The 21409-nt window shown below is 43.1% G+C and overlaps 1 protein-coding gene across 1 annotated transcript; it reads right to left on the bottom strand.

The window, feature by feature from the left end:
- Positions 1-5794: 5794 nt before the first annotated feature.
- Positions 5795-20208, bottom strand: IL1R2 (interleukin 1 receptor type 2). The gene is made up of 9 exons (XM_030475751.1): positions 20164-20208; positions 18492-18622; positions 18137-18395; positions 16323-16497; positions 14923-15097; positions 13544-13609; positions 12174-12309; positions 9735-9880; positions 5795-8427 (listed from the first exon to the last, which is right to left on the bottom strand). The coding sequence occupies exons 2-9, from the start codon at positions 18568-18570 to the stop codon at positions 8300-8302; spliced, it is 1164 nt and encodes a 387-aa protein (XP_030331611.1). The 5' UTR covers positions 18571-18622; positions 20164-20208; the 3' UTR covers positions 5795-8299.
- Positions 20209-21409: the final 1201 nt, after the last annotated feature.

The following is a 21409-nucleotide window of genomic DNA, read 5'->3' as shown; positions in this document are numbered from 1 at the left end:
AGAAAGGAAGAGGTATGAGAAGATGCAGTGGAGATTTCTTTCTCCCCTTCCTGAGCAATATGTCCTGGGAAGAGAGGTAGCAGAAGGACTGCTGCTTGCAAGTGAGCTGCACTGCGACTGGTTTCTTTGCTCTCCCTCCCCATCTCCATATTGAAACAGGAAGGAAGGGAAGAGTCCTGCCTGCTTCTAGTGGGTTTCTAAATAGTTGTTCCTCAGTCGAAGTTGGGCAAATGGGGATAATATCTGCTCAGAGAGTGAAGCTCGATCACCCCCATGGAAAGCTGCACAGATGTGCAACACTGGTAAAGGTGCACAACTGAAGAAAATGTACCCATCTCACCACCCCGAGCAGGTTTGTTGTACAGGTGGTCCTTTTGCTGAAATATATGCTACAAGCATAACAAATGAAATGAAGGTGGGAAAATAGGAAGTGCTGAAATTGGACCAACTGGCTGGAGAGACCTAGGACCAAGGATAATCTCTGTAAATTATGTTTTGCCTGTTCAAACAAGCTGTGGCATGTTCAAAAGCATTGCATCATCATAATTCATTTTTAAGAATAACAAGACTAAAGTCCCATGATCCAGTTTTAAAAATCATTGTAAAAGTAGGATTTACTTAGTTTTCTTAATCAAAACCAAATAGAATGAATGCAAATGCTAACTATTACAAGCACTAAATCAAAACTACAGATTGGTCGCTGACATATACGCAGTGTATATAGACTGCCTCTGCATAACCAGTGTGTCCCATACTGGGTAGACAGTTGATGAAAAACTTGAGTTACTGATTTAATGGGGGGTGAGGGGATTGCACTTTGATAAATCAATGTTCTGCTTTTATAATTAAAGTTAAAAACCCACAACATCCAAGCACAGGCAGTAACCCTGAAACGTGATCCCATAAACTCTAAAGTATTTCTGTCAAGCCTTTAGTTCTGTTTCAGCAGCTGGCTTCTATGTCCTAAAGCACTCTTCCAGGACTGGGAAGTGTACCACTGCCAGTTATCATTACTATGCTCTTTGCTCCTTGTTTCTGGTGACCTGACATTCCCAACAGAGACTTCCCTCCTGCTGTCTTGCCTGCAGTCTGAGAGATCCTGCTGGCCTGAGCCAGGAAGCTCCTGAGACCTTCGCTGGGGCAACACTGCTCCATCCTGGTTCCCAGTGCATGGCTGAAACTAAATGCCACAGAAGCAGCCATTAAACAGTAAAATAAACAAGCAGAAAGCAACATGGTAGGTTAAAAAGGACAAAGCAACATTTAAGGACCTCCTTCTCCTCTTCACTGCATCACACAGGCACTTGGGTCATATGAAGAGCTAACCATCTCTTACAACACACTTTTGTTTATAGACTGGATCACTCCCTCTATGAGGAAAGCAAACTCTCATTAAGGGCTATTTTCCAGGGGTAACTGGCATCTCCCGGCAGAGTTTAAAGCAGATTAGGACTTTGGACATGTCTACAAAGACATATCCAGCAATTGTGTTCAGAGTTTAATTCTTTTGATCTTCCAGCCCTTACAAGCTTGAAAGGGCTGTAAATATCAGTATTAGGGATTTAACTGAGGAAATAAGAATGACACGATAATTAAACTCTTAGATGGCATTTTTTTCTCTTCAGCTGTCCAGCCCTTTTTCATTGGAAACAAAGAGCACAAAGCCAGAGGACATGATGCAGTCTCGCAGGAAGACCCCCTGCTATCACACACATATAATCCCTTTCATAGCTGTACCCAGCTCCGGATTAAAAGTGATTTCTTTTCCTACACATTAGTCCTGCTGAGAAGCTCTTTCAGGACCTCACTGCTGCAATGATTAGTGGCCAACTTAGTTTTGGTTATGCATTTTTCATCCCAATCTCCTTCATAAGTGGAAATAATTACATGCCCTTGCTTTTTTACTCTCCTACTGTATGTGCTTACAGGCAGTTACCATGGCCTGCTTTTTCCTTTCCAGGCAGAAGATAAGCTCATACTGCCTATTCTCACAAGTTCTCTATTCCCCAGGTGTTCTTGCAGCACTTCACAGCTCTCCTCATGAGAAGCCACCCTCTTCCACTCATCCTTACATTCTTCCATGTAATCCATATTACCTAAATGGCACCACATCAGCGCAGTAATAAAAAAAGACATTCTTTCCTAGCAAGGAGCAATCAACTATACAGCTCTGCCACTCTTGGGTGGAGACATGAAGCTCCAATCTTTACTGTGCTTCCTCCTGCATTTTGCTGGCTTAGATTCAGCAGGTAAACTACCATCAGCTGTGATCAAACACAGGGCATCTGTTTCTCCGGTGAGCTGATGGCTCTTCTCTACTCACAAGAAGGGGACCCTATTCCCTAACATCCACAAGCTATCCGGATCATGATGACAAGAGCTGAGAAACCATTGTGGCTTGTCCACTGTCTCCTCTGGAGAGTTCTCAAATAAGCTGGACACCAGCTATTGTAAGTTCCAGTAAAAAGGAAAAGAGTGGTAGCAACATATTGAGACTACATGTAACGACACCCTCTAATAATTTAGTTCAGCTGTGTCCACAACTTGAAAGCCACAAGTTACTTCGAGAGTCTTTATTTTTCTGCAAGTAAACAAACATAGTATCAACTATTTCCAGTCATAGTCTGGCCTCTCTAGCACTTATGACGAAGCATATTTGTGAGCCAAAGCAAGCAAACAGTATGATTCATTTATCCCACAGCTTAGCAGACAGATAAATCCTCTATAAGCAAGGCAAAACAGGACATCTAAGGTTTTAAACAAATAGGAGAATTCAAGCCCCATGAAACAGAAACACTGCTAATGCCTTGTTATCCACAAAGAAATCAATGCATTTCTATGAAATTTAAGTACATATAAGTGATGTTCCTGTGGAACTGTTCAACAGATGACAAACCAGTAAAAACAGTGAGAAAGAGAGGACCTTCTCTTTGTGTCAGTATTGAGGCATTGGCTGTTTCACCACACTTCATGGGAGTTTGATGTGTACACCTGTAGCTGTCGTCAGGTTCTGAGACAATTTAGACTGGTGCAAAAATCTAAAACTGCTAGGAGGGACACACAGCTCTAAGAGCCAAACTATAATTTGCAATTGAAGATTCAGTAATGGATGAATTTCCCAATTTCTAACAAGTGAGCTTGGATCTATGTGAGTTTTTAAAAGTTTCCCTGTTATTATTAGGTGCATGGAAAATATTGATATGTCCTTCAAAAACTGCTGCTATATTTCATCTGCTTTATTAAGCTGTTTACATTGTATATACTAGCTAACATATAAACTGATACAGACTATAATTTCCAGTGCAATGAACACACTAAAGCAGACCAATGAGTTATGTATACTTTTAGTGGGTTTCTTATCAACAGTCTATTTCTCCACTAGCAGCAGGCTACTGTTATGATATTTCATTTGCACATAGCAGTATGTGTTCCTTCCTGCTGCTGTTGCCCAGCAGTGCCTGGGAGGAGCAGGTGGGCACTGGCTGCAGTGGAAATTAAGCTGGCTGAGTGCTGTGAAAGGGCTGGCACCCCCCCCTGCCCCATGCATGCCTGAGAGCCCCCAGCTCACAGATTTCCTCCGGGTCCCAGGAAAGTTCTGTGTACTTCAGCTATACACATACAGCAGCTCTTTCCTTTCTTCCTGTAATAGCTGTGGCACTTCATGACCACATGCTCCATGAGCCACAAATGTTTTTCCAAGGCATCAACCTTGGATTTTCAGCCTGCCTCTTCTGTTGGATTCCATAATACATACCTTTGTACCTGCCTCCCAACCTCTCACAGTACTTTAATTTAGCATGAGCCTGTGTCCTTGGTCTGCCCAGGGAACTGCTAGCATTAAAGCCATTTCCCAAGAAAGCCCAGCAGCTTCAGCTATGTGAAAGGATGTCTTTGGTCTTAAGCCTGTTTCTTTTTATAACCTCCCTGATAACCTGAAATCCAGTGGTCCACAAACAATTGTTCCTGTAATCCGGGATGGATTAGTCTCACTTTGTCTTACACTGGTGGAAAAAGACAGGCACTTCTAACGGGAAATTCATCCCATTTAGTTTAGGCACTGGAGATAACTCTTTCTCCACTGACTGGAGAGGAAACATCAATGGCTGTCTTGGACCGGCTGTATTTCTTTTGGCTGTGTGATGGCTGGATGAGAAGTACCCCACCCTAGGCTATATTTAGCTGCTCCAAGGTTATGAGTGGACAGGGAGTTCTCAGTTCCAAAACATAAGACCTGTTCCTTACTTTGTTTTGCTTTTCTGGGCCTTTTGCTTTGCAGACTTGGGTCAGAATGATCATCAAATGCTTTCATCAGCTATTCTCATGCTTACAGCATTATTCCTGGTAATGGTATTCCACGTTTCTTGTCCTCCTGCACACACACCTTGCCTCCCCAGCTACTAGAATAAAATAAATTTTCAACAGTAACCTTCTTATCTTGACCTGCCACAATCAGCCCTCTGTGTGGATCCAATTCTTATTTCCATTCTCTCCCACATTTATTTAAGAGTTTTGTTTGGGAACCAGCAGACCTAATTATTTGTTGCTCTCCAAATTCCATGTTCACTTTTTTTCAGGTGCTACTCTCATCAAATATTAGTTATACTGCCTATTTAGATGAATAGCTGACATTAAGGTCACATATGCTGAGCAAAACAAGAAAATAGTTGTTAACTGAACTCATGTTGCCCCGAGAAGCTGTGTATAACCCATCCCTGGCAGTGTTCAAGGCCAGGCTGGACAGGGCTTTGAGCAACCTGGTCTAGTGGAAGGTGTCCCTCCCCGTGGCAAGGGGTTGGAACTAGCTGATCTTTAAGGTCCCTTCCAACCCAAACCGTTCTGTGATTCTATGCTGATGGAAAATAACTACTTCTGCAGGAGCAGCCTCTGTCCTGGATGCTAACTCATGCCAAGACCATGGGACAACAGCCTCTTCCCATCTGTAGGTGTGCCCCAGAAGTTATTGTGGGCAGATGAGCTCTCTGGCAAATGCTATAAACCCACACAGTCCTAGGAGCACAGTGGCCTCATTCTCCTTACATCATTAATTTTTCTGAATAGAAACACCGTGGTGTAGAGCCCTGAATCTTTGATGTGAGGTGGTGTTCCCTGATACTGCATTTCTCTTCAGGTCCAATTATAAACCAGCACAAGTAAGTCTTCAGTCTCAATTTGCCTTGAGATTCAGGACATTTTCCCCTCAAAATGCATGGAGGTTAGTGACTGAACTTCCTGGGGTGCACCTACCTAAAGTACAGTGACCACTGGAGTTCTCCAATTTTGACTGAAAAAAAGGAAAGACAAAAATTTTGCCTTTGGGAAGGTGAATAAGACAGATCTCCCCACCTGGGAAGCACATGCTAAATTCACATTCCCACAGTGATAATCTGTGTTAATTTACAGTTCCAGAAGTCTCGCAACAGAAGTCAGTGGAGGAACACAAAACTCCTTCAACAGCTGGTAGGCAGAGGGAGCTGCCCAGAGTGAGCCCAAACGCTCAGTGGACTGTAGAGCAAGGACAGCCATGAACATTGTGGCAGTCAGGAAGGGAGCTTGGCCCATCAGGATTCAGTCCCCCTTTGGTGTGACAAGGCACCGCCACAGGGTGAGAGATGAAGCAGCTGAAGGACTGAAGGACAGAGCTCATCCCACAGCCTCACAGAGCCGGGGTCACTGTGCCCTCAGGGGATGAGCCCCCCTGTAGCAGAGTGCTGGCAAAATCAAACCTCTCCTGGAAAGAGCTGACACCCCCAAAGAGCCATCTCACAGCTTCCTTCCCACCCAACTCACACACCAGCACTTTGGTTTGGTTTTATTTTTTTTTGTCCTTTTTTCACATAACATTTTCAAAACCAATACAGACCATGATACCCTTGTTTATAACAAAACAAATCTATGTAAAACATTTACATTATGTAGGTCTCTTGTTCAAGACTACCTATAAAACATTTACACTATGTAATTCGCTTGAACGAGTCTTCCTGTGGTGAAAGCCTGCAGAATATTACTATACCTGTGGTCAGAGAAGCAAGTATCACTTCATAAAAGATAAACCTTTGTTTCTTTACATTCCCCTTGTATTCAAGATGCCCCTGAGTATGTAAGATCCATTCTCTGTATACCTGATTTTTATCTCACATTCACATTTCTTTCTCCCTGTCTAGTTTGGAGGAGGATCTTTCTTATGACACTGATACTCCATATACCAAAAGTTCTGCTTCTTTTCCACAATTTAGTGAAATCCAACCATGTGCCTACAGCCAGATGTGTTACCACACTACTTGTGGAGGATACAGATGAAGGATAGGAAGAACAAATCATATTTGGAAAGATTACAGTTACTGGCAAACCTAATTTCTTCCCTAGCTACAAACTAGCAATTGCTTCATAAAAATTAGCATTCCTCATGTACCTAAACCATTTTTTATGTTCCTTCCAGCAATGGTCAATTAATCTACAGTTTTCTTCCTTCAAAGAACTAATACCAAGTGGATTGACTGCTTTCCACACTTGCAGCCACCTTTTTCCCATCTGCCCACAAAATATATGTATTCTTTATCATCATCTTTAACATCCTGCACTCAGAAGCAGTAAGTCCAGTGGTCTTCTTTGGTTGCTATTGACTCAGATTGTGTCAGAAATCTAATCTCTGTGCCTGTATCTTAACAGCAAATGTTTAGAACATTTAAAGGGAGACTTTGGCTTAAATCTCAAAAATATGAAGGTTCTTGCTAATAGATTGAAGGGTTTCTTAATTCAAGCCACATTCTAGTCTTTAAAATACTTCCAGATATTTATTGGGCTAAACTCAGAACCAGCTATAAGTGGTGGTGGAAAGAAATTAGATTATGGTCTCTCCCAGATGGGTGCAAGTTTTTCATTTCCCTAGTTTGTGGAATCACATGTACTCCTAGCATTCCTACATTACATTTTGTTTCTTTGGCACCAATATTTTTCCTGATTTTTTTATTTTTTATTTTTATTTTACCTACAGAGTTAGAAAAACCTCTGATTTTGTTCTGATTTACCTGAACGAAAAGCTTTATCTTCAGTGTCTGTGAGAGGTGTCAGTTAAGGGTCTGTAACTAGAACTTACGGCTGAATCTCTTCCCCTCCCATACAATTGAAGATAATACACATTATATATGATGGAACTATTTCTCGGCTATCATAAGTGTTATTTCTTGGAAGAGGAAGTAACCAAGTCATTCTACTTCTTCTGATCCTCAAAGCACAACATGGTCACTGATTATTGCTTCCTTCTGATTTATGTCGAGTGGAATCCAGTTACATTAACCTAACAGGCAGCATTTTATATCATGAGTAAGTGATTTGCATGCTTCAGTTTAAAAGACAAGGTTCCTGAAGCTGCACCAGCTTTAGACTGGTGCAAACTCATTGCTTATGGGAATCTATGCCAGACTTTTATACTCATATCAGAGAGGAGAATCAGGCCAGTTATGAAAGACTTTTAGAGTCACAGAAGGGCAAGACTGCACATTATTACCGGCAATCTGTCCAATTGCTTCCAGGAATAAAACTTTATATTAGTCAAATAACTCTCAGAACACTAAACATCCCTCCAAATTCTTTTCTTGGCAGAGATAACAACATGTTACAGCTGCCTATGAATCCCTAGCTATGAGATATTGGTAGATAAACAGAACTGAATTCTCCGGTGTATAATTATCTGTTATGCTGATGCAGTTATCTCCAGGGAGGGATATTCTGAGATAGTCCATTTAAGCAGAGAATAATCCAACTGCTGAAAAAGAAAAAATCACATTTTCTGTGGAAAAGTTCACAGATACACAGTTGCCATGACAACTGTATTTGGCTCTGGAAAAGGGGAAAAAACTACTCTTTTTAGACTGAAGGAAAATAAAATAAGTTTGGATACATAAGAAAACTGCATTTTCACTCTAGTGTGGAATTGTCCTTCTGTAGCAAGCTTTCTTAGCTTCTGTTTTCAGAGTTTTTTAAACATGAAGACTACTGGAATTACAAAGGGTGAGAACACCTCCCTTTCCCTACCCTTCCAATACCCAGGGCACATTCCATGGTATTTTGTGTTCCAAAGTTGCACCCTAGCTGCAAAAATAATAGAAACAGGTTTCCTGCATGTAGGCAGCATTAAATGAAAGCTTAAAACATCATCTGATCGTAGAAGATGGAGAAGAGGAAAAGAGCTGATATATACCCATCTGCTGGGAAAGCAGTCTGAAATGTCTCTTTGTGTCTCATGTGAAGGATAGCTAGGATGACTTTTTGTTGTGTTGGTGGTTGGAGAATAAAGCAAATTTTAAACCTTTGCTGTTGTGTATCCTTTATCAGCTTTCCTCTTCCAGCACTTGTGTATGCATATCCCCCCCACGATTATGCAGGCCAATGTGATGGGAGTCATCGCAATGTACCAGGACAAGCCAACAGCTGGAAAAGTAAAGAAATGGAATATTTTCACAAAATAACCCTCCCAGGAACATAGTTCTCTAAGTTCAAGTTGGAGGAGGAGAAATCACAATAAAAAGGATGTCTGCAAGTTAACCTTCCAGCAGGTCTGATCACCCTGATCAGGAAAGGAAGTGAAAGGAAGAGGTCTATTGATTGAGTGCTCTGGGAAATAGACTTTTATGAAGATGAGAGGAAGAAGTGGAAAACAACAGAGGGTGAGAATTTAAAGTTCAATCCTTTTGCATTCACGTAGCTCTTCCTGACCCCTGCCCAGAGTGGCTGTGTGCTTTCTCTTAATTTGGTGAAAGCAGAGACACTCCAAGCAGGAGATAAAAGCACTGCCTGGTCCACCCTCAAGCTGTGTGATTAATTTTCTCAAATAAGAGTGGCTTATAAATTACTCATGATCAAGCCAAGACTCTGAGCTTTTTCCCAAAATACAGCTAATTTCCAACACCAGTGTTCATCCAGATAATTTTGGATTATTCCAGCCTATATTGGTTCATGGATTGCCTCCTCTGTAGTAATACCTGTGTAGCCCATGGAAGACAAAGGCAGCACATCATTTAGCAAAGTGAGTCCAAATCGCTCATCAAAAGATGCTGGAGTGAGTCATGAGTTATAACTCATAATGAAGACTGCAAATGTTCATGTGCTTTTCTAAGACAGTGTGAGCAAGCTTGGGTGATTCATCAACGTCATGCAAAGAAACAATTAGCATTGCTTCACATTGTTTTTACAGCTGGTTCTTGGCCAGCAGTCTATCACACTGCAGCATTAATTGCACTGAGGTTAAGGCTTCTCTTCCCATCACTAGGAGCCAAAATAACAACACCCATCATCATTCACACTTCTTGTTATTTTGGCGGCAGTCTGTGCATGAGAAGGAACACTCTGCTCTTTATTCTGCTATTGTCTTTTTTCCTACTTCTTGAAGAACTGGAGGAGATCTGGAGGAGATCTGGCCCTGCTGTACCCAATGGGAGTTTGCCAGTAGTCTCACTGGAGCCATCATTTCACTAAACGTATCTATATTGGAGCCCTCTCCAATGAACAGATATACCCGCACAGATCCTTATCCCTGCAGAAAATGTCACTGAATGACCCACAGAAATTGTATTTTGTGAACAGGTTATTTCAAAGCCCACAGATGAAAGAGGCAATCAGGTTTTCCCCAGGCAGTAATTCATCCTGATACTGGCTCTGACAGTATAAAAGGTTTGTATGATGTTTTAGCATTAGAATAATGATAATAATTATCCCAAATAAGCAGCCAAACTAGTTACCTTCCTGCTTGACCCTTGTTGGCAGTACTTGGTATCCGTATCTGTTCTGTGCCAGACACGTAAAGTCTGTGTAAAAATCCACTTCTTCGACAGAATCAAAAATCAGTGGCACTTCAATGAAGTTTTCACCATTTTCTACTATTTCTCTGGAAGAAAAGGAAAAATTTAATGATAAATTCTTTTGTAAGGTGGCTTTTTGACATTTGATATGTTCATTCTAACAGCACATTGCAAGAAAACGCATTAGATATTTCCTCATTTCTGAACTAGTCCCTCAGCATTAGAAGACTGTGTCTTCCAAACCAGTGTGCCAACTGTTTGAGTCTCAGCAGTCAGTACCCATCCTGCACTTGGTGACTTCTCCAGGAAAAAAAATTATCTGGATTTGTCTTGCAAAAATAAAGAAAAAGGAAACAAGAAAGGTGAGCAGAATTCTGCGTATGTTTGCGCTCTCTACACAGCATCGTGGTATTACCTAATTCCTTCTCTCTGACCACCTATTCATTTCTGAGATTAATTCTTGCTATCAGCTGGAAGAGGACATACGGAGAATACAACTCTGCAAATGCTCACTCAGCAAATTGAACCACCATTCCTGTCTGTCACACACCCAAAGCCAAGCACTCAGTACAAGAAACTGTCTTAGCAAGTTTCCAGCTTATTTCAACCTGATTGATTGTTTCATCAGTCCAACTATTTGAAAGCAGTTTTCTAGCTGCAGTCAAACATTGTCTCTTGATATCTTTTAGTCATTGCTGGAGCTGCTCTTTAATGATCTGATCATGAGTTTGCTATGCATTGCGGCAATGTTGTTCCCTGTGCACTCCTCCTGGGACTGTACTGCAGGAAGGCAGCAACATGGCAGTAGGTGCTTTGCCAGAGATTTCTGCAGGGAATCTGATTTCCCACTGGCATTTGAGCTGTTTTGCCTTTCTTCCAGCAGAACTGGGGTGTCTGACATACCGTGGGCTCTGCATGAGCCCTAGCTGTCATGGTATCTTGTCCTTACAGAACTGTATAATAATAGATAATATAATAATGATAGTGATAGTAATCATAAAAATAATTTTTAAAGTCCAAGTAAGAAAGTACATGTGCTGTCCTATTCTAAAGCCTGCAGACTATAGCCACAGTAAATGTTAAAGCTCCTGACCACAGGTTTAAAGCACTGTCACATATTCATGTAAAATCATGGTCTTAATGATGCTGTGGGGAATGTAAAAACACATAAGGGCTTGAGCATACAGCTGAGTTGCCATATTACCTCTGGCTGCAGCTGTGCAATAAACTATGCATGGCCAGGTTGTTATCTGGCACTGATGGCCACAAATGGCCAAAACCAGCTAACCATGTGTCCTTCAGAATAGGGATGCTACATCCCCAAACTCTGTTGGGAATGATTCCTACCCCATGCTAAATCTTAATCAATAGCCAGGAGCTCTTTTGGGAGGTTGCTAGCTGGTGAGTGACCAGTTTAACCAAACAGAACAGAGGCAGTGGCATCCCAGAGCCAGGAACCTTCTGGGCTCTGTCCACCACTACAGGCAGAGCCACTGTGGCCCAGTTGAGGGTGATGATCTTTGTGGACATGCTCAGCTTCAGCCAATGAGAGATAAAACGTACTGACTTGGACCTCAGCGAAGAGATTTCAGCCACCAGGTTTATCCCACATTTGCAAAGCACTAGAAGCAAGCCTGAACATAGAAAGTTAGCGCTGCTCAGGTAACATGTCACAGGTACAGAAAGCAGTCTTTTCCCTCCTTTCCTAGCAGGAAAATCATTGAGGCATACAGCTATGAGGCAGCTGAAAGAAGGCTCCTCAAGATTGGGAGAGACAATGGACCAGGGCAAAAGGATGTGGGATATCCTGCCTCTCCCTCCCAGCAGCATCCCTGCAGTGTTTCCCTGGCGCCAGCTCTAGCACTCACTGGGCATCTCTGTGAGTCAGTTTAACTCACTAATTTGGAAAAGAACAAGCCTAAGGCGAAAAACAATGATGCTAAAACAACAACAAAACCCAAACCACTGGATAGTTTTCTGTTGTCTTAGTGTGTTCAGAGAACCTCATTAATGTCAGGGACAGGATGTTGCCATTTTGCTGGCATGGGGCAAGGAGAGAGGTAAGAGAAGCACTGGGAAGGACCAAGTCCCATTGCTTTCCACTTTAGTCAGCTCTTCCATCAACTCAGCTGCCCATGAAAATGTGCTTCAAGTTTAAGCCTTGCAGCTGGCTCATTTGCAATATACCGCAAACAAGAAACAGAGATAAAGAATTGATTTCCCCCTGTCTGGGCTGGGTCTGGGGTTTTTTTGCTTGCCTGCCTGTTTTTTTCTCATCTCTCACCTTCACTTCAAACCTGTCCACATCCCATTTCACTACCTGGCATTCAGCTTCACTGAGAGCCCCTGGAACAAGGAAACACTTTCAGCCAGACTTACTGTCGCCCGCCCTCTGTAACCCTGCTTTTCTTGTAAATCACGTCAACGGTGGTGTCATTCGCTAGCCATTCCACATCGGTGTGGATGTGGCTGCTCAGTCCAATGAACACTTTGCACGGGAGAGTCATCTTGGAGCCTGTTGGTAAAAGAAAGATTAAAACCCCATTTGGATATATATGACGAACTGCTCTTCCCCTTGGTGAAAACCAGCCTCTCCACTGGGAGATGAAGTTCCCTCACATGTCGAGCACCACTACATTCAAATCTGAAGTTGAGCTTCAGGTTGCTTTTGATCCCCTACTCTTGGCAGCAAGACCCTTCAGTTTGGCAGTCCTTCCCACCGCCAACCAAGTTATTTTCCCATTGCAACAATTAGCTTGCACTAGACACATTCCTCAGGAGGCAAAGCTGCGTTTTTGTGGCCTTGCTCCTTCTGACGCACTGCAGCCTAAAGGGCATGGTGTGATTTACCTCCCTGGAGCAGCTGCATTAACCAGCAGTGTACCTTCACTAAGAGATGCTATGGGCAAAGGCATTCAGCCTAAGGTGGGACCTGCAGGGATAAAGTGATCATGCAAAAATTCAAAACTTTTGCTATAATTATTGTAACTCGGAGTCAAGGATAAAGAAAGAGCCTTCAGGCTGGTGTGTATATATTACATGGGCTCAGTAATGCATACAAATGTATCTGTGCAGATGGTGATAAAAGGGATACAAAACACTCCAGAGAGGTCAATAAGCAAAAAAATAAAATGACTTGGTGGTCTACACTGATGCAAAGAAAAGTGGCAGGGAAAACTACGACATCACAGGGCACAGCTGTGTGTATAGTACTCAAGTTAAGAAAGCTTAGTGTAAAATATATGTGGCATTTTCTGGGAAAAGGAAACGCCAGAGAAATTTGTTGTCATAATAAAATCTTCAAAGAAAAATTGAGACCCTATCAAGGTACTTTCTGACTATCAGTTGCCCAGTTCAAACAGTAAAAAGCAATTAAATAAATGTCTCCCCCCAAAAGAGCTGGATAGCTCATTCAAAGCTACCAGGTAACCTAGACCAGTTTGAAGAAATACTGCAAAAGGAAAGTTTTAGTGCAGAGAGAGCTCTGGACAGCTGATCTAATGGTGCAAACGTGCTTTTATTGCTTTGATAGTGGCTGAAGTCTACAGCAGTTCTGCAGCTTCTCCTACATGATAGATCACATCTAGCTGTAGACAGTAAGAAGCAGAAACTACTTCGGCACCAACCCTCAACCAGTATAACGGAGATCAAAAGAACTACAACAATTTATGCCAACAAATTACAGCAGAAGTGGACCCAGTCTAATTTTTCTCTGATTAGACATTTCCAGAAATAATGTTGGGCCTTACCCAGAGCAGCTGATGTTGTCTTTTGTGTTGGATACACAATTATAGGAGTAATTCCCTTTTCTTTTTCTGGAGAAAGAAAGAGAACAGAGAGTCAGTGCTAGGAGAAGAGAATATGTGGGCATTGTCCCAGAGCTATAACTCTGTATTATAAACATGCCACTTTGCTCAGCAACTCTCACCTCTCAGGAGAGCATTTTATTATTAAACGCACTGGCAAAGGGAGACATGCCAATTGCAAGCCGAGAGATCTATGTTTATGGAATTAGGTAGGATTAAGCCCACAACTTGGTCCTGAAAGCTGCACTGTGAGGCACTTCTGGCAGATAAGCGAGCATCTTCTGGAAGCAACAGTAAGGTCAGGCACTAAGCTCGGTCCTTTTCGTGAGCAGTGCGCGCCGAGAGCCTTGCACACCCATTTCACACTTGCTAAAACAGAAAAGCCACACGCTACGCAGAGAACGGCTGCGTGCGTGACCGAAGGTTACACCATCGGCACTGCCACCGGCGGGCACTAGGACCCAGCCGGGGAAGCAGCACCCCCGGCTCTGCCGCCTGCCAGAGCCAGCCCCGCCGCGCTCACCCCCGCGTGGCGATGGGCGTGGTTACTGACGGGACGTCAGGCGAAGGGGAGGGGAGAGGGGCGGGGCGGCGCTGTCCGTGCCCGGGCGCGCCCCGCCCCCTGCTGGCCGCTCGGCGCAACCGCTCCCGGCGGGTGGAGACGTTTTCACCCGTTTGCGGAGTAGCGGTTTCCTCCCGTCCCCGGGAGATTTATGCGTCTATTTCCTAAGCCCCCAGAGGGCACTGGCAGTGACACTCCCCAAGACATAAATTATTCGGTTTTACAACCACAGAAACTTGCAATGTGTAGTTCTGCTTTCCGCAAACCTGCAGCAAGTCAGCTAAATCATAGAATCGTAGAATCAGCTATCTTGGAAAAGACCTTTAAGATCAACAAATCCAACCTTTACCCCAGCACTGCCAAATCCACCACTAAACCATGTCACTGAGGGCCTCATCTACACGGCTTGTGAACACTTCCAGGGATGGTGACTCCACTGCTTCCCTGGACAGCCTGTTCCAATGCCTGATCACCCTTTTGGTGAAGATATTTTTCCTAATATCCAGTTTAAACCTCCCCTGATGAGGTGACCCAGCCCTGCCGGGGGTCTTGGGACACCCACCGGTGCCAAAGCAGGTACCCCTAGTGTCCCCCTTCTCTTGGCAGTGCTGAGACACCCACCGGTGCCAAAGCAGGTACCCCTAGTGTCCCCCTTCTTTTGGCAGTGCTGAGAAGCCAGGTATGAGCTCCTTCCCCTAGTTGCGTTAACAAAGAAGAGATTTTCTTCAGCACCGTAGTGTTTGAAGGGGTTGATATTTACCAACAGTCTTCAGGTGAATTGTTCTTGTGATCTCATACATCACACCTTCAAATGGAAATGACATCTTGCAGATGTAATAGCCAGAGTCCGTTGGTAGCACAGAATTTACGATCAGAGAAGTTGAACCTTTCAGAATTACGAATTTTCCACTGTCGGCTTCCAAAGGCAGAGCATCCTGGAGAAAAGATGGAAATTGGCGCTATGGCTCAGACAGGTGTGGTTGGTTACAAAATCACTTATCCTTGTTGCTCTGGTATTAAAAGTTCATTTAATCACTGGGAAATCTGAGCAGTTCTGCTTTCTCACCAAAGGGAGAGATCTTCAAATGTACATCCATCTCTAAAATGCTCTGAGGCACTATATGGAGTGTGAAAAATCACTATTTTAACCTATCTATCTACAATGCATGTCTACAGCTTCTCAATAAAGTGTATATTTATTTTAAGATGAAAAAGATATAATTGGCTCTTTCACGATTCCTCTAAATCATCTTAGACGTTCTTCTAAGACAAAACCATTTTAGTAACCATGATGGTTTTCACAACACTGTTACTGTGACCTCATAAGAGTAATATTCTAAGGCGTTCTTTGAAGACAAACACTAGTAATCATGCAGGTTTTCACAAAACTATTGCTTACCCTATTGCTTACCCTACATAGGATCACAAAATGGTTTGAGTTGGAAGACCATCTAGTTCCAACCCCCCTGCCATGGATGAAGCCTGCCTAGTTATTACATCCTATGGCAAGAATGAGAGCTACATGAGGCAGAGCATATGCTCATCGTGGGAGCGCAAATAAAAGCTAAAGCAAGGTATGACGAAAGTATAAGAAGAATCCCATGCTGTCCAGTGTGAGATTGTACAGCTGAGGGTGACCAAGTGGGGAATATTTGACCTTACAGGCAAAGCCAAGCTTGCCTACTTAAAAAGCAAGTTAGGCAAGAGGACACTAGAAGCATTGTGTAATGAATCTTGTACTTCCAAATGCTGTATTCTAGTTGATTAGTGAAAGCTACTCGATCTGAGCACTGGGGAAGCATCACTGGGAAGTCTTACTTTATGGGATTCACTAGAGAGGCCACAAAAAGAAGCACAGTGCCGAAGAGAAGGGCCCAATCTGAAGTAGCAAACCCTGGAGTCAGGGTAGGTAATCTAGCCTTTAAAATAGCTGCACTGTCTGTGAGAGGATATTACATGTGGAGCACTTCACCCAGCGCTAAGTCTACCCCAGAGAACCTTTCTTAAAATATATATGTCTGCTCCCAGATTTCAAGGATATTCTGCTGTGCTCGTGACTTTAACAACATGATGTACAGGAGAAACAGAAAATGGACATATATGTGCCTTTACAAACAGGTTGGGATTAGGCTTTGCACAAAGAGGAGGTGAAAGTTCTACCTTGTACCACTTGAGCTCCAGGCTTGTCCTGTTTGGTGTAAAATCCCATAGCTCAGGGCAAACGATCTTTCCAGAGGTGAAAGTGAAGAGGACCTGGAGGTAAGCAATCTCCTGAGCAGCTGTTTTCTCCACGACTGTGAGGTGGATGGAGACCTCGGCACAGTAGGAGGGGTTCCTGTAGATAGAATGGGGAGAGGTGAGCACCCACCAGCGACAAGGGGAACATGAGTGACACCCTTGAGTTTCCTCCTGGCTCCATTTACCTCCTCAGCAGTTTCTGAGAGGCCAAGACTGAAATCATACCAGGAGGGATCCTGGAAAATCACTGGTGCCCCTGGAGTGCAGCTGGGCGCTGCAAGCAGATGGACTCACGCTACAGGTAGGGCTCTGGGACCTGCTGTCACCTACAGGCCAGATGCCAAAATCCAAAGTACTTGCTTAGCAGAAACAGAGATCTGTGGTAATTTGCTTCTACGCTCATGTTTCAGAGTGTTGAAAAATATCTGTCAGCTTCCCTGTGGGGTGATTTGCAAAGGAAAGACACTTTGTACTTCATCAATCTTGTAATAATGCAAGCGATGAAGCTATGTACTTGGCTCTTGCATATCTTTTTCAAACAGGTTTCACAGCATTTTACTATAGCTCTCATACTGCCATAGTTTTGTAGGTTGAGGAACTGATGCAGAATAGTCCAAAAAGGGGATTTGAAAACACCCTTGAAAGTCTCAGGCAACTACTCTGTGCTCTAGGACAATATTTGCAACCTTTTGTTATTCTGGCCTTACTACCAAAGTCTTTCTTTTCTGCTGTGCCTCTGCAGTCTCTGCCTAGACATGTGGAAAGGACAACCCGATACGCTGAGTATGATTTATTAACTTCTGCCTGTCCACCTCTTCCACTGCTGACATGTCACTCACGAGGGGTGCCTTGCCAGCAAGGAAACTGCACCGTACACAGGCAGCTCCAGGGATGTAGAGGTATGTTTTCCTCCATAGGTCCCAGAGCAAGATGCTGGTTGCCAGAGGTGTTCTGGGAGGATGGCTGGATGGAGGAGCTGGCAGGGGACAAGGACCTGGGACTCCTGGAGTTCAGGCTCCAATGGTGATGGGTGGTTTTGCCTTCCTCAGTTCCCCACAAATCCAGACCCTGGTACCTCTTTTGAAACTGTATAGAGGGCTGTCAGATTGTAAACACTCAGAAAAAGATGACTGAAAAAAGCCATGGCTCCAGTCTCAACCCACTGCAATGTCAAAAGTCTGGTACCAGTGTAGTAAACACATATTGGGTCTCATGCAAGATCTTCTAGAAATACCAGGGCAATCAAATTCTGATTTAAAATGTGAAGCAAAAGAAAAGACCAGGGATAAGGAAGAGGGAAGGAAGCCACTGCAGGACCATGGTGCCTTGGTATATGATTCATAAGGCAACCTGAAGTGCAAACAAGGCTATTTGCTTTCTTGGGGCTGTAACACAAAGGTTGCATTCTGCAGCATCCCCTGCCTGCAGCATGTCCGCATTTGCCACAGCCCTGACTGGCTCATAAATAAGCTAGAACAAGCTCTCTGTACACTATTTCCTCATGAGATCACAGCCAGAGTGGCAATACTGTGTCACGATTATCTTGATTTCAGTTATATAGAGACACACAATGCATAGAAGAGTTCTGACTTTTAACATTTGTTTCTCTAATAAAGTCAGCGAGGAAATGATCTTATCCAGGCATACTCTGAACATAACTGGAGTTTAGAATCCAGCTAATGTGGTTTTGACACAGTCATTTTGTTAGTACTCTGGATTTTCTTTTAAATACCCACCTTCTGGTGCAGATATATACTCCTGAGTCTTCTAGCATTGCTGGTAAAAACCAGAGTGCATCTCCTTTCGCCCAGATTCTTGGATCTTCATCTCTTCCTGATATCATGGTTTTTGAACCATTTTTATACCATGTGATATTAGGGGTCAAGGCAGAAAAATCCAAATGTTTGTATCTGGGGGAAGGGCATTTCAGAACCACAGGTTCTCCATGCAATTCATAGTAATGTTTGAAATACACGGTGTGATGTGGGCAGTTTTCTATATAAATCAGAGATATTTTTACATTACTGTCAGCCAGGCACATTAAAAAGAAGGGAGAGGGAGACAGGATGGGGAAAAAAATCATGTCCTTACCTGTGCTTTTGACTTGCTGGAGTCTGAAAGCAGAGGCACCCAATGTGAATGTCACCAGGACAAAGAAGAGCCCACACATTTTTTTCCAGAGGAAATCAGAAGGAGAAGATCAAGGGAGAGTGTTTTGAAATCTAAAGGGAAGTTTATTACAAGACAGAAGATACAATGAAAATACTAAACATTAGCTTAAGAGTTATCTGCTGTTTTCCTCACTCCTTTGGTTCACCCTTAGTGAGCAGAAAGGCTTCTTCATCTCTAGTTTATGGGGCCTGACTTGTGGAACAAGAGCATCTGGCTTGGGAAGAACACATCATTTCTGTCCCTTTCCTTTCACTTTAGGAGATGCAAACAACATACCACAAGATGCTGCTGTCCCCACAGCTTTTCAGTGCAACTGCTATGGGTGGAAAAATATAGCTCTGCTTATTTTGCAATAAGATACAACTGAGGCACAGGTCAGCTGCTTCATATCAGTTATAGTGTAGTAGCTTGGGTGAACACAGGAGCAAAGATGCAGCAGAATAGACTTCAGTTCTTTTAAGCAGTCACTTCAGGTGTTCTATGGCCCTCATTAAATCCTGCATCTCTCTATCTTCTCCTCCATGACTACTGAAGTAGGCCAGCTAGCATAGATGAGGCTGCAGGCAATCTTCCTGCTATAAGCAGAGCCAAGCTTTCAAAGTCTCCAAGAAATGTTTCTCTTGGGAGAAAACTTTGACTCCAGAGGCATGCACACCCATCTTGCTATTGGTGCACAAGTGAGTTTTCAACATGGTCACTGTTACCGTACGTGCTAAGAGAGGTGAGGACAACCCTGAACAACTCGTCCTAAAAATCAGAGACAGTGACACTGCTACTCAGTTGATAGATTATGTGCTATCTCAGTGTATTGCAAGCAAAAATAGATAAACCATGCTATGTACAGGTATCGGTTTATGTTCTATGTAAGGTGTTTATGTGCTATACAGTACACATATGCATGTAGTTGATACACACTATTTCCATTTTATACAGAGAAATGTAAATTGCCTGCATTCAGCATTAGCCTAACACTATGATTGTCCCCTGGGATGAACGTTAAATGACTGGACAATTATTTCCAATTGTATCCAAAACAGAAAACATATTTCTACCAATATAATAGAGTCATATTCTTGGGTACTCACCTTCAGGCATCTTCTGTGTATCCCATCATGCTCATATTTGTAACGCAGTTTTAATCCAAATTTCTTCCTGTTCTAGTAGCTATATTTATCTGACATCTGATAGTTTGGCTATAATATACTATTTCTAGCTTATTGTCATCTCCACCACACCACAAAGCCAACCTCTTGCTCAATAATACTGTTTCATAACCATGGGTCTTCTCCCTTACTGCTAGATCTGCACGGTTTTCAAGGGCACTGGCATGGAGCTGTAGCCCCCCTTGGCTATGCTTGGACTAGGTGCTAGTGACTCTGTCTGAGGCATTAACAAGCCCTGTGGTTCACACGTAATACCCTGTAACAGGGAAGTTTCTCTCTCGTTAGACCCTTGCCTGATCAAAATACTGGGTTATTTTGTTCAGAGCTTTCTGGTCCCTTTGGTTAAATATCTACCAGTCTCTACAAGCCCTACACAATCTGAGGATTTAGAGAGGTTTCATTCCCAAGTTACCATCAGATTCACTTACCTGTGATTCAGAAGCCTTTCAGCCATTAGCTTCTCATTAAAAGATGTAAGAAAAGTGCTAGTGAGGACCTTATATAGAGTTTAGCTCAACACACAGCGGAAATTTGTCTCTCATTGCCCAATCAGATTTGTGTCAGAAGCAAACGACATTTTAGACCCACCTTTGTTTCCTTCCGTAGAGTGAGGATGAGAGAGAAAGAGAGAAAATATGTATTTGGATTTCCCAAAAAGAGGGGAAATGGATGCTAAATATATGACTAAATTTCCCTTTTTCTGACGAATGGTAGTTCTCATACACTCGTGTCTTCACATGATTATTTCACGCTCTGCCTCAAATAAAAAAATCTCATGGGTAACAAAAGGTGTCCTGCAGCATAGTCAGCAGCTAAATAGTTGCAGTCTTTACATAATGTCGTTTAGCAAATTCTTCATGGACAACATATATCTTTTATGATTTCCCAGATCACTTGTGAATCACAAATGGGTTGATTCCCCCTTCCTTCCACCCATCTTAGTGTCACAGCTTACATTAAGGCTCTCTTTGCAATGGAGTATAAAGAATGGCAGTGGGGTGTTGGTCAATGAGAAACTGAACATGAGCCAGCAATGTATGTTTGCAACCCAGAAAGCCAACCGTATCCTGGGCTGCATCAAAAGAAGTGTGACCAGCAGGTCGAAGGGGATGATCCTGCCCCTCTGCTCTCGTGAGACCCCACTTGGAGCACTGTGTACAGTGTGTGTGTACAGTTCTGGTGTCCTCAACATAAGAAGGACATGGAGCTGTTGGAGCAAGTCCAGAGGAGGGCAATGAGGATGGTGTTATGGAGCACCTCCCACATGAAGACAGGCTGAGAAGATCTGGGCTATGTGCTTGGGTTGCACATATTCCTTTGTGCAGGCAATATCTGCCATATTACAGCAATTTCAGTAAATAAGAAAAAGAAAAAAATCAGAAAACCCCATATTTCAATCTGTAACGATCTTTACAGTTTCTATATCCTGATCAATGCAGTCATTGCAAAGGTCTCTACAGCTATCAGCCCCACACATGGCTGCCCGATTTTCCTTAAATAGTCCTGTTATCCACAATCCTGAAAGGCTGATAATGCAACTAATGTTAGTTACTGCCCAGGAGCACTCCATCCATGAAAAGAAAGAACTTACCTCCATTGATACTAAACTCCCACATCTGGGCTACGAAACCACTGGTCTTCTGAGAATCTGACCTCATGTATTATAAAATTATT

Source organism: Strigops habroptila, chromosome 2 (assembly GCF_004027225.2).
Source record: "Strigops habroptila isolate Jane chromosome 2, bStrHab1.2.pri, whole genome shotgun sequence".
Classification (NCBI taxonomy): domain Eukaryota; kingdom Metazoa; phylum Chordata; class Aves; order Psittaciformes; family Psittacidae; genus Strigops; species Strigops habroptila.
Note: the sequence above shows the minus strand (reverse complement) of the source record. Positions and strands in the feature narration are given on the sequence as shown.

Excerpts from the sequence above, each read along its gene's own strand:
- IL1R2 (XM_030475751.1), bottom strand. The coding sequence starts at position 18,570 with ATGTGTGGGCTCTTCTTTGTCCTGGTGACATTCACATTGGGTGCCTCT. Across the intron at positions 9,881-12,173 it reads GTTACAGAGGGCGGGCGACA|AGAAATAGTAGAAAATGGTG; the intron begins GTAAGTCTGGCT and ends CTTTTCTTCCAG. Across the intron at positions 8,428-9,734 it reads AACAAGGGTCAAGCAGGAAG|CTGTTGGCTTGTCCTGGTAC; the intron begins GTAACTAGTTTG and ends TTACTTTTCCAG.